The sequence below is a fragment of the Euleptes europaea genome, chromosome 6 (assembly GCF_029931775.1).
Source record: "Euleptes europaea isolate rEulEur1 chromosome 6, rEulEur1.hap1, whole genome shotgun sequence".
In the NCBI taxonomy this organism is placed as follows: Eukaryota; Metazoa; Chordata; class Lepidosauria; order Squamata; family Sphaerodactylidae; genus Euleptes; species Euleptes europaea.
This window is the reverse complement of record NC_079317.1, coordinates 18,849,247-18,861,676: the sequence shown is the minus strand read 5'-3', so window position 1 is coordinate 18,861,676 and position 12,430 is coordinate 18,849,247. Positions and strand designations below refer to the sequence as shown.

Here is a 12,430-nt window from a genome sequence, read left to right as displayed (position 1 = left end):
ACCTAGACTGATGCCTGAACAGGTGGCCCAGGAAGGGACTAAAAAAAGCGAAGTCGCTTTTCTGTCCCTTCTTCCATTCCCCTCTCTCCCACTGCTCCAGTCGGCTCCAGTCCAGGCTAGTTTCTTACTCAAAATTACTAGATCCTCCTAACATGCAGGATGAGTTTTTGAAACCAGTTGATGGAAACTTAAAATGCCAAGCTTTTTTTCAGTCAGTATTATTCACACTGATATACAACACCTATCATTGTCCATGGAGTTTTTACACTGTGCTGTGAGCAAAGGACAGGTCACTTCCCCCCCCTCCCCCAAAGAGGTTTACAGTCTAAAGTGAAACCAGATTAAACTTCAATAGGATTCGGTGCAAAGCAGGGGCTTGGGATATCCCTCTTCAGCAGTCAGACTGCCGAGTTTGTAGGATAATCAGGATTAAACAGCCGAGCCTCTCTCTCTGGGTTAAGAAATCACTGGCAATGAATTTAATATTTGAGATAGCGAGCAATGAGTGAATGTGGCAGAGACCAAGCCAGGCCTAGGCTCTTCTCTCAAGCACGGCTTCACCAGTGCCAAATCTATTCTGGCATATGACTACTCTCTTGAGCCGCTCTAAAGCAAAGTGTTCCTTTTTGACTGAATTACGTTACAGCATCAGATGGCTACTGCAGGCTGAGAAGGTTTGATGTGCAGACAGTGTGCTAAAAGTACCAGAGTTCTGACACAAAGATTGTACCTGCCAGGCCAGGCATTCTTGCTCTGAATTTCAAGGCTAAAGGCTGAGCTCACATATTTTGCTTCTTCAGCATAGCTGCTGGACCAAAATTACTCCGATATATATCTATTTTTTTAATAACAAGTTCATGCTGCCATCACTTGCCATTACCATCACTTGCCCTCACACACAGTTGTCTTCACTTTCCCACAGTGACATCATAATGAAACTAAATCTCACTGATTACATAACACTGCACATTCTCCCATTCATTGCATGGTTGAATGGGTTGGATCACTCTTGTGACTAATTCAGGAAGGAGAATCTAACGGTAGTGGAGGGGATACTGTGGTGCTGGACATTAAGAGTTATGAGAGGGTGCAATTCTGACCCATCAAACCTGCTATATTCAATCCCAGAGTTGAAACTGGAGAATAGGTGAAAAAGTCTTCAGTATTTCCATCTAGCTGGGATGTGGAATGGTATACTGTAGCCAGATCTTACCAGATCTCGCCAAATCTCAGAAGCTAAGCTGGGTCGGTACTCAGAAGACAGACCTCCAAGGAAGACTCTGCAGAGGAAGGCAATGGCAAACCACTTCTGTTTAATCACTTGCCTAGAAAACCCCACCAGGGGTCACTTTAAGTCAGCTGCGACTTGACTCCCCTTGACACACACACATTTCCATCTAGCTGCTTTGCCTGTAAAGATTTGGTTTACAGAGACTGAAAGCTGTTGCCCTCTTAGCCTCCAGTTCTCTACCCTGAGAGCTGCTCTCTGGCATTACTATGCAAGACAGACTTCTATAAATGATGGGGATGTGGCTCCATGGTAGAGTACCTGCTTTGCATACAAGGTCCCAGGTTCAATTCCTGACATCTTCAGCTAAGAGGATCAGTTAGTAGGTGATGTGAAAGACCTCCCTTGGAAACCCTTGCCAGTCAGAGATGACAAGATTGACTTGGAGACACTCAGTACAAGGGGAGGGACTGCAGTCTAGTGGTACAGCATCCACTTCGTATGGACAAGTTTGCAGGTTCAGTCTCCAGTGAAAAGGATCTGGTGATGGGAAACACTTCCACTGGAGACCCTGGGGAACTGCTGCCAGTTAGAGTAGTCAAGGCCGACCTTGGCAGACCAGTGTTCTGACTCAGTAAAAGGCAGCTATGTACGTGATGAGTCGAAGATCAAAAATGACCTGCCATGAGCTTCCACCCACCCCAGCTCAGTACGTTTAGTTTTCAGGAGAGAGCACAGAGAACTCCCATTAGAAAACAAACTGCCTTAATTTTCACTTGTAATCCAAACATATGGATAGCTGAAGTGATAGGGGAGGGGCCGTGGCTCAGTGGAAAAGCATCTGCTTGGAATGCAGGTCCCAGGTTCAACCCCCGACATCTCCAGTTAAAGGGACTAGGCAAGTAGAGGATGTGAAACACCTTTGCCTAAGACCCTGGAGAGCCGCTGTCAGTCTGAGTAGACAATACTGACTTAAATGGGCCAAGGGTCTGATTCAGAATAAGGCAGCTTCATGTGTTCCTTTAAGGAGAAGGCTTCACCTCTGGGTTTCTTTTGACTTTCTGCGATGCTCCCGCACAGCCAGAGAGGCCGATGTTCCGAGTGAGACAGCACTTCTGTTCGTGCCAATCTGCTCCAACTGAAAGCCTCACTAGAGAGGAGGAAAGTATTCAGGGGCACTGCAAACGGAAGTGCTGTGGAACCCCAAATACGACACCACCCTGGTCACACATGACATCTTTCTGCTTCCAGAGGCAAAGAGACCTCCAAAGGCATCAGCGTTCAACAACTACCCTGTGCAATAAAACAGATGCCCGGCTGGCTGCGTATTCAGAGGATTTGAGGTGGAGGGCAAGGGAAAGATCCTGAACTAGGTTTGAACCCCAGAACTTGATTTTTATTTTACTTTGCCATTAAGTGCCAGATTACTTCTAGAGACTCCGTGGGGTTTTCAAGGCAAGAGATGAACAGAGGTGGTTTGCCATTGCCTGCCTCTGTGTACTGACCCAGGACTTTCTTGGTAGTCTCCGATTAGGGTTGCCAGTTTTGGGTTGGGAAATACCAGGAGATTTTGGGGCGGAGCCTGAGGAGGGCGGGGGATGGAGAGGGGAGGGACTTCAATACCATAGACTCCAATTGCCAAAGCAGCCATTTTCTCCAGGGGAACTGATCTCTATTGGCTGGAGATCAGTTGTAATAGCGAGAGCATTGTGTTTTAAAACCGTGTTTACTTTTCGTACCTCATCATAACTATAGCAGCGCAAGGCGCTCTTGCTGGAGAAAAGGGATCGGTGCCTTTATTTATTCATTGCATTTGTTACCCTGCCCTCTCTCCAAGGAACCCAAGATAGCGTACAGTTCTCCTCTCCTCCACTTTTAGCCTCACAGCAACCCTGTCAGGTAGGTTAGACTGACAGCAGCTGGTCCAACGTTACCCAGGGAGCATCAGAGCTCTTGGGCGTGCCTTCCTACAGTGAAGGTTATTTAATTGTTTCTCAAAATGGTTACCCAGTGGTTCAAACCAATGAGTGGGCTAGGGACACAGCTGCTCCTATGTGGCTCGGACCTGGGGAGTAGCAGTCGGGGCAGGCCTCCCCTTCCCTAAGTCCAAACAACATCCCTTATGGGTTACATCTTTTCGTTCCAGTCATTTTCTTCCCATTCCTACGGTAGTTTCCCCACTCGTAAAAGAAAGAAAGAAAAAAGGAGTAAGTTCTATTTGCTTCACAGCATATAATATTTTATCAGAGAAAGGCAGTCGCCAATGAAAATCTGGGCTTCTCGCAGCTTCTGGGGAGAGAGTCTAAACATTTCCATCTGAAGCAGGAAACAAAATGCAGAGAATTCGGGGGACACTTCGGAAGGACTTGAGAGCGTATGTCTCTCAACGCCCCTTTCTTTTGCCTCGCAACCTCCCTCCCCACCCAAAAAAACCCCATCAGGCCAGACCCCTCAACCTCTTAGCACATAGAACACTCCGTGATCATTTTGCCGAGCTCTGCAAAAAAGGAAGAAGGTAGAAACATCTATTAACTTCCAAGGGCCCCGTAACCATCTCTCTCCTTACACCAAAGACCTCTTTCATCAACCTGAGGAGTTTCAGTTCGAGGGACCAGTAACAAAGGACCGATTATGTCATTCCACCAACCGCATCACCCTAGATATGGTCACTAGCAGTATCTTCACTATAACATCCTATCACAATGAATCCTGCCTACGCTCGATCCAATAAACTCAAGCTACAGGCGATTTTCTACTTGGTTTCCCCCTGCCCCCCCCCGCCCCAAGATCTCTTCCTCTTTTCGTTCTCACCAGGGCAGGTTTCTCGTCACCATTCCCAGAACCTTACAACTTTCCTGACCCGCTTCCACAAAGTTTGGAGGGAACCTTTGCACACTGGTGAACCCAAATGCTTTATCTAATCGGATGAACTGCCTCGAATGGCCCTCCAGGAAGAGAAGTGGAAGAACCAGACCTCAACAAGCCTTAAAACCTATCAGGTTCCCAATCAGATTCCAAATCACACCCAGAGGACATTCTCAAGCTCAGAGGAAATTGCCTACAGTCCAACCATACGCCTGGTTACTTGGCTGTCAGCCCTGCAGAGCTTAACAGGGTGTCTTCTAGACTGCAGCCTAGGTTCTGTTTACACCCTGTACCAAAAGAAATAATAATAAAAAAAACCAGAGGACCACTAGCAACTTACAACCCAGGCTGAGATATTCATTGCAGCACACACAGAAAGCCAAATCTCCAAAAGCAGACTTTACACTCAGACACGAGATGGGGAAACTTGCACGTTTTTTCAAACACACCACGTCCCTTTTGGTTTAAAGCAGGGATTGATGCTTTAAAAAAGAAAAGAAAAATCGCACAAGCTGACAACATTTTCAACACAGAGGAAACAACATTCTTTTTGAAAAAGAAAAAAAAATTCCCAGCTATTCCAGAAATGTCAGACAGAAAAAAACCAACACCACTAACTACATTACATGGATACAGGGAATGACAACCGAAGGCTGTGATGTACCCCTTTTTCCTCTGAAATGGGAAGCTCTTTTCACCCCTCTGGGCTCCTACTGAGCTGGCTTCTCGGCTTGCACGCCTTGCGAAGCGGCTACACCCGTCCGATCGAGCATCCTAGTCGGGGAAACGTGTTCGCGTGCAGAGAGAACTCCAGTCCCCGCATCCCCACATTGGCAAGAACACACGCGTGTCGAAGGAGGCACGCGCTCGCTTTCCCACCGTCTCCGCCCCGCAGCCCCTCAGCCATTTTACCACGAAGCCGATCATAAAAGCGTGCGACTGATCCATGCGGGATCTCCCCCTCCTCCCCAAACCGATCCCTTCCCTAAAACCGAATTAAAAAAACGGCCTCACTTACCTGATTTTCTCCATCTCTGCCGCAGAGGCCTACGGAAAGAAAAAAGAAAGCAGACAAGAGGAGCAAGTCAATAGGAAGGCAGGGTCTCCCGCGGCAGATGCATGCCCAGCGCCGGGCTCTCTCCGCCCCGCCGGCCGGCCAGCTACCACCCAGCCGGGGGGGAGGAAGGAAGCCAGCCCGGCGGCAGACTCCCTCTGGAAGAGCGCCGCCCCGCCGCGGAAGAGCGGCAGCCCCGCGAGGCAGGGGCGAGGGAAATGACTCAGTGGCGGCAGCGGCGAGGCGGGGAGAGGGCGCCGCCAGTAACAGGTGACTGCCTGCCGAGCCCGGGAAGAGGCGAGGAGAAAGTTGCGCGCCGGGAGGGAGGGCCTGGCCACGAGGAGGCGGAGGAGGGAGCGCGCCCCGGCCGCTGCCACCACCCCGGCCGCTGCCACCACCCCGGGCGTCTCCAGCCCTGCTGCCACCACCCCGGGCGTCTCTCCAGCCCCGGCGCGGTGGATTCGGGAGCACCTTGCCCTTCTCTCTCTCTCTTTCTCTCTCTCTCTCTCTTCCGCCCTCCCCCCCTCCGAAAGATGGAGTTGCGCTCACGCAGAGCAGCCTTCGCAGGACTTCCAGGGACCCGAAACTAGTTTCTTTCCCTCCCCTCTTCTCCCCTCCCTTATACTGAACCAGACCCTAGGTCCATCCAAGTCAGTATTGTCTACTCAGGCCACTTATGCATGGGAGGTTTTGCCTTGGCTTTGCTGCTCTCTAGGTGCACATTTTCCCCATCTGAATTCTCAAAACTCAAAAATAAGCCCCTATGCAGAGTTTTGAGAATTCAGATGGGGAAAATGTGCACCTAGACTGAGTGGCAAGTCCAAGGCAAATCCTCCCATGCATAAATGGCCTCAGACCGGCAACGGCTCTTCAGGTCTCAGGCAGTGGTCTTTCACATCACCTCCTTGCCTAGTCGCGTTAACTGGAGATTCCGGGGATTGGACCTGGGACCTTCTATACTGAATCAGACCCTTAGTCCATCCAAGTCAGTATTGTCTACTCAGGGTCTCAGGCAGGGGTCTTTCACATCACCTACTTGCCTGATCCCTTTAACTGGAGAGGCCGGGGATTGAACCTGGGACCTTCTGCATGCCAAACGGGTGCTCTACCGCTGAGCCACGGCCCCTCCCCTCCAACAGCTCCACCCACATTCTCCCCCCCCAATCCCCCCACCCCAAGATTTTTGTTCCATTTCAGTCCTACCGTAACCTTTGGATCGCCACGAGGAAAGTTTAGCAAGGGGGGAGGGGAGAGAAGGGACCCTGGTTAACCCTTTCCATACCACACGGCTTGCTGGCAAGAAAAGCGATCTTAACGGGGGTGCGGGGATCTCTGCCTCTTATGCATGGGAGGTTTCGCCTTGCGATTTGCCGCTCTCCAGATGCACATTTTCCCCATCCGAATTCTCAGAACTCAAAAATCAGCCCCCAGGCAGAGTTTTGAGAATTCACATGGGGAAAAGGTGCCTCTAGATAGCGGCAGGGCAAATCCAATCGAAACCTCCCTTGCATAAATGGGCATGTTACAAGGGCAGGGGGGTTTCACGCTCTCCCCAGACCGGCCGCTCATAACGTGGTGAAGGATCCGGTCAACAAGGCGCTTCGTGCACCCTTGGCTCCCGGATCAGGGTCCTGGTAGGATGCGATGTTGAAAATCTCTCATTGTGATTCGGTCAGTGCGATCCTATGGAGAGTTACTCTGGGCTGAACCAGCGCATTTAGAGTGGAGTAACTCTATGCCTAAGGAGACCTGCCATTTGCAGCGTGGCTATCTCGGTGCTACGGGATCGCCCTGGTTCCAACCTGTTTCCCTTCTGAACTATTAACCCTTGGACAATTGGGTTTAATACTGAGGCTGTTTAATGGGTCTGGGTCACTTCACCATGCCTGCCTTAAAAAAAATCCGTGGTGGGGCAGCCTTTCCTTGTCCTTTTGCATCCCAGTTTCATGGAATTAATTAATAAAATGCCAGGACGAGTAATGTAAATCATAGGTTTTAATCCCAGACAGGTCTCATGCTTAAAAACAAACAAAACAGCCTCCTTTGCTATATATTAGATACTCCTGATTTTGCACCATGTTCTATAAAACAGAATGAGTGAGACAATAAAACTGGAATGAAAAATCAGTATAGCTGCTTGCGTTTTATGTTGGAGAAGTCCAACCCACTCGGCATCTTTCCTCTTTTTCCCTGGGTCTATTCGCTTCAGCTCTCCCCCTTCCACGGAGGCCAAGAGCTCCGTGCCCACTGTTGCCTTGGCAATCACTAGTAAAAAGCATGGCCAAGCCGACAGAACCCACCGATTCATGATGTTCATTCTTGAATCTCACTCCATGTACAAGATGAGAAGCCTGTTGCGAATGCCACACGGCTGGGTGTGCCAGACATAATGCGAGCCCTGGTGCTTCTAAATCCCCAGTGGAGACTGTCAGCCGCAAATTCTGAATTAAAAAATGACACACACACCCCGCGTGGGCAGGCAGGCATTCAACCAGTGGTGCACTCGCCCACCTGGTGGCACCGGATGGTCTGTTGCACCAGCTGGGCGTAGCCGTCTAGCCGCACACTGGAGTTGATCCTGCTCGGCATGGTAGGGGCCGGATTCTGCAGCCGGCTCCTGCTACCTCTGTCTGCAGGGATGAAATGAGGACACACTGGCTAAGAATCCCCCCCACCCCACACACATTCTGGCCCTGCCCCCTTTAACCCCTCCATTGTTGCCATTTCCGCCCCCAGCCCTCTTGTAGTACAGAGGGAATACGTTTCTTCATGGCCCGGGTGGGAAAGGGTTAACACAGTTTCTTGGGCGGTCCTAGCAGCTCCATAGCTAACAACAATTCTGCAAAGGAGGAAAAAGGTTCCTTTTCTTGGCAAAACAAACTCACATCTGCCTTGAATAGAGGCTATTCCTGTCTTCGGGGGGGGGGGCGGATCACCAGTCTTAGATCCTTCTGAGCTAGAGATCTGCCAGGACCCACGAAGGGCCAGACCAAATGATTTCACTGGCCTTAAACGCCCCCATCCCTCGGGCCTGACGTTCTCCACCCCTGCATTAAGTGAACATGTAGAAAAGGGCAAGAGTCCAGTAGCACCTTAAAGACTAACAAAAATATTTTCTGGTAGGGTATATGAGCTTTCATGAGCCACAGCTCACTTCTTCAGATACAGCTAGAATGTGATTCCATCTATCTTTAAGTAGAGGAGAGTGAATTCAGACAAGCATTAGTATGTAAATGTTAACAGTATGTAAATGTGAATAGCAGGCGTGATGGGATTAGGTGTGGTATGCAGAAGAGTCTGTGATGTCCAGGGGAGAGATGGGTGTGGAGAAATCAGCATTGGTAATGAGCCATGAATGCAAGGTCTTTATTCAGCCCAGGTAAATGCATTGACTTTAGTTTGAATATCAACTGTAATTCAGCAGTTTCTCTTTCCAATCTCCCTTTGAAATTCCTTTGTAAGAGAACTGCTACTCTTAAATCTGCAACAGAATGTCCTGGAAGGTTGAAATGTTCTCCCACTGGTTTTTGAATATTGTGGTTTCTGATGTCAGACTTATGTCCATTTAATCTTTGTCTAAGAGACTGACCTGTTAAGTGAACATGTGTACTTATGTACTGCAAAAGCCAGGGGAGGGAAATAAGGGCTAGTCATTCCCCACCCTGGGTGGGTAAATGGGAGGCCTATTTGTAGGTTTGCCAGCTCTGGGTTGGGTGGAGCCTAGGGAGCGTCCACCCTCCAAAACAGCGATTTTCTCCATGGGAACTGATCTTGGTTGTCTGGAGATTGATTGTAATAGGAGGAGGTCTGCGAGTACCACCTGGAAGGTGGCAACCCTATGTATTTGGAATGCCTTTGGAGGCTCAGTGGTAGAACATCTGCTTTGCATGCTCCCCTCATAAGTGTGTAGAACATTCACATACTCATGAGGCATGTATATCAAAGGCAGAGATATTCCTCTGCCTTCTATTTTGTTCCGTATGTTACCCTCACCTCTGCCTCCCACTTGCCTTGAAAGCCCCTTGCTGGGGTTACCATAAGTTGGTTGCCACTTGACGGCCCTTACATTTGTAATTTCCTGATCCTTTTAATTGGAGATGCTGGGGACTGAACCTGGGACATTCTGCATACACAGCAGATGTTCTACCTTTGAGCCATGACCCTTCCTCTATGTACAGGACTTTGTCCCTGCAATCAAGAGCCCTGCTGATCATGTTGATCATATGAACACATGAAGCTGCCTTCTGCTGAATCAGACCCTTGGTCCATCAAAGTCAGTATTGTCTACTCAGACCGGCAGTGGTTTTCCAGGGTCTCAGGCAGAGGTATTTCAGATCACCTACTTGCCTGGTTCCTTTAACTGGAGATGCCAGGGATTGAACCTGGGACCTTCTGCATATCAAGCGGATGCTCTACCTCTGATCAAATGCTGATCATTCCTGATCATATTGACAGGCATTTGTGTATGCACAGGCCTTTACACCACACATGAGACAGAAGCAGAGCTTGCTTCCCAGCGCTGCTCCTTCACTCGTGTTCAGCCTCCCTCGATATGTTGTGTGAAAAGGGCTTTTTGTCCTTAAGAGGCCATGTCAAACTTACAGTTTAGGGGTATGAGTTGCCCATCTGTGGGGAGAGGGAGGGCAAAGGCTTTTAGAATCGTGCTAACCTTCCAAAAGGCTTTTATATTTCATTTGATGTTTGCTTTGCAAAAATGTCTGCATCAATTTTTCATTGTGTTCAAACGCATTGTTCCATGAGTAAGCGTAGTCTGGTAGTGCGGAAGGTTAGAAGCAAAGTTGTTGGGGAACAAAAGTTATTAGGTGGCCGTAACTGTATTTTTGGCTATTACAGAAGGATACTTTATCTCTCTCTCGTTTTTTGACCAATGGTCTCGTAAATGACTCAGACCTTCACTTTTATTCAACCAACTGCTTTGAAAGAGCAGGACTGTGAGCTTTGGGGTTGTGTAAGAGCTCTCTAGTAGCATTGGATCTCCTTGCCCTGTTAAGAGTAGGAGAGCATTCAAGAAGAAGAAGAGTTGGTTTTTTATACCCCCACTTCTCTCTACCTTTAGGAGTCTCAAAGCGGCTTACAATCACCTTCCCCTCCCCACAACAGGCACCTTGTGAGGTAGGTGGGTCCGAGAGAGTTCTGAGAGAACTGTGACTGGCTCAAAGTCACCCAGCAGGCTTCAGCATGGAGGAGAGGGGAATCAAACCCCACTTTCCAGATTAGAGTCCACCGCTCTTAACCACTACGCCACACTGACTCTAGAGCAATTACTTTTCAGGTACGAAGACATAAAGTGGCGGAGTTGAATCATGTACAGTGACAAGGCTATAATTTCCTCTTCTATGGCTACCCAGAGCTAAATTTCTACATATTGAATAAATCAGGCCTTACTAGATTCTGATCCCTGATGCTTTAAATGGAACTACATTATAAGTTCCAGTTGCAGTTGATTATGACCGTTATGAACTGGCTGCAGAGCAGGATTGGCAGTTCCAGGTTGGGAAATGCCAGGATATTTCGGGGTTGGAGCCTGGAGAGGGGAGAGCTTGAGGAGGGAATCATGCCATAGAGTCTACCTTCCAAAGTGACCATTTTCTCCAAATGAACTGATCTCTATTGCCTGGAGATCAGTTGTAATCCCAGATTTCCAGCCACCACCTGGAGGTTGGCAACCCTACTTCAGAAGCATTTCTTACAGGATGATTTTTAGGATTTCCCGGAATGCTAGAAGGCCCTGAGTATTACATGGCTCTCATAGAGTTGGTTCACCCACGTGTATACATCACCTGAGGACTTCAGTGGGGACTGAAGATACAGAAGATTAAATACAGCGGGGAATGGTACCAGGTCCCTATACTCCTTGTTAGGGTTGCCAGGTCCCTCTTTGCCACCGGTGGGAGGTTTTGGGGTGGAGCCTGAGGAGGGCGGGGTTTTGGGGAGGGACTTCAATGCCATAGAGTCCAATGGCCGAGGCAGCCATTTTCTCCAGGTGTAAAAGGTAAAGGTCCCCTGTGCAAGCACCGGGTCATTCCTGACCCATGGGGTGATGTCACATCCCGACGTTTACTAGGCAGACTTTTTTCATGGGGTGGTTTGCCAATGCCTTCCCCAGTCATCTTCCCTTTACCCCCAGCAAGCTGGGTCCTCATTTTACCGACCTCGGAAGAATGGAAGGCCGAGTCAACCTTGAGCCGGCTACCTGAAACCAACTTCTGTCAGGATCGAACTCAGGTCGTGAGCAGAGCTTGGACTGCAGTACTGCACCTTACCACTCTGCGCCATGTGGCTCCTTAGTTCTCCAGGTGAACTGATCTTTATCAGCTGGAGATCAGTTGTTTTAGCAGGAGATCTCCAGCTACAACCTGGAGTTTGGGAACCCTACCCCCTCGTCACATTTGCAGTCCACTCACAGCAAGCTCAGCAAACTCAAGAGAACATTATTAGAAGAAGCATTGGAAAGCCGAGACGGTATAACATCAAACAGACCGAGGAAAGGGGTGCATTTGTAGTGAACTAGCACACAGCTCTGTTTACCATACCCTGCCAAATAACTTGTGTGGGTGTACAACATAATACAGAGAAGTAGTTAACTGGGATGTCTATAATTGCATCAAGCAATTTAAGCTTGGAGGCTGCTATTCAGTGTTCCGCCATGGTGATAGTTGAGAGGCGATCAAACTTCCATGGCATCATGGATTTGTCCTCTGGAAGACTCTTCTGATCTTCCTTCTCGGACATTTTGCAGTGCAGATTGTCATCTTGATCTGGGCTAAACACCAACAGGAACTGGGCAGGACTGGTCTGCACTGAGCAGCCAGGTCTTTGGAAAGGGGAAGGAAGCTGGAGGCCTTTCAAAAGGATGATATGTGTTGTAATACAGGATACTACAGTGGGACGATTTGAAAGGTGACCGGGAGAAAGAGGTACCACTATTACAGCGCATTCCTGAGAGGAATGCCTGCGCCGGGCTTAGGAGGCAACCCAGCGGCGTTGCCTCCTAAGGAGGTTTTGGCACCGCCAAAACCTCTACCCGATGCGAAAAAAAGGTTGCACGGGAGATACGCCAGCAAAAAGCTGGCGTATCTCAACAACAAAAAAAGGGGGCGTTCCTGAGCCAAAACTGCTCAGGAGGCTGACTAATCTCAGCCCCGCCCCCCGGCTGGCACCGGAATACCCTGGGAACGCCTCCCGGGTTGCCGGAAAACCTACCGGCTCACCGCAGCGGCCTGTGCCGGTGGCTGGACGCCGGCGGGAGGCTGCGGCGGCGT

The 12,430-nt window shown here is 49.3% G+C and overlaps 1 protein-coding gene across 2 annotated transcripts in view; it reads right to left on the bottom strand.

Annotated features, from left to right (window-relative positions):
• Positions 1-12,430, bottom strand: part of BEGAIN (brain enriched guanylate kinase associated) — a 253,236-nt gene that overhangs the window by 187,403 nt on the left and 53,403 nt on the right. The window contains exons 1-2 of one of the 2 annotated variants that reach the window (XM_056851443.1): positions 9,817-9,835; positions 5,112-5,140 (exon numbers count right to left, since the gene is read on the bottom strand). In XM_056851443.1, the coding sequence (XP_056707421.1) occupies positions 5,112-5,125 (14 nt within the window). In that variant the 5' untranslated portion in view covers positions 5,126-5,140; positions 9,817-9,835. Of the gene's footprint in view, positions 1-5,111; positions 5,141-9,816; positions 9,836-12,430 lie in introns of those variants that run through there. The other variant, XM_056851442.1, reaches the window with a different exon arrangement.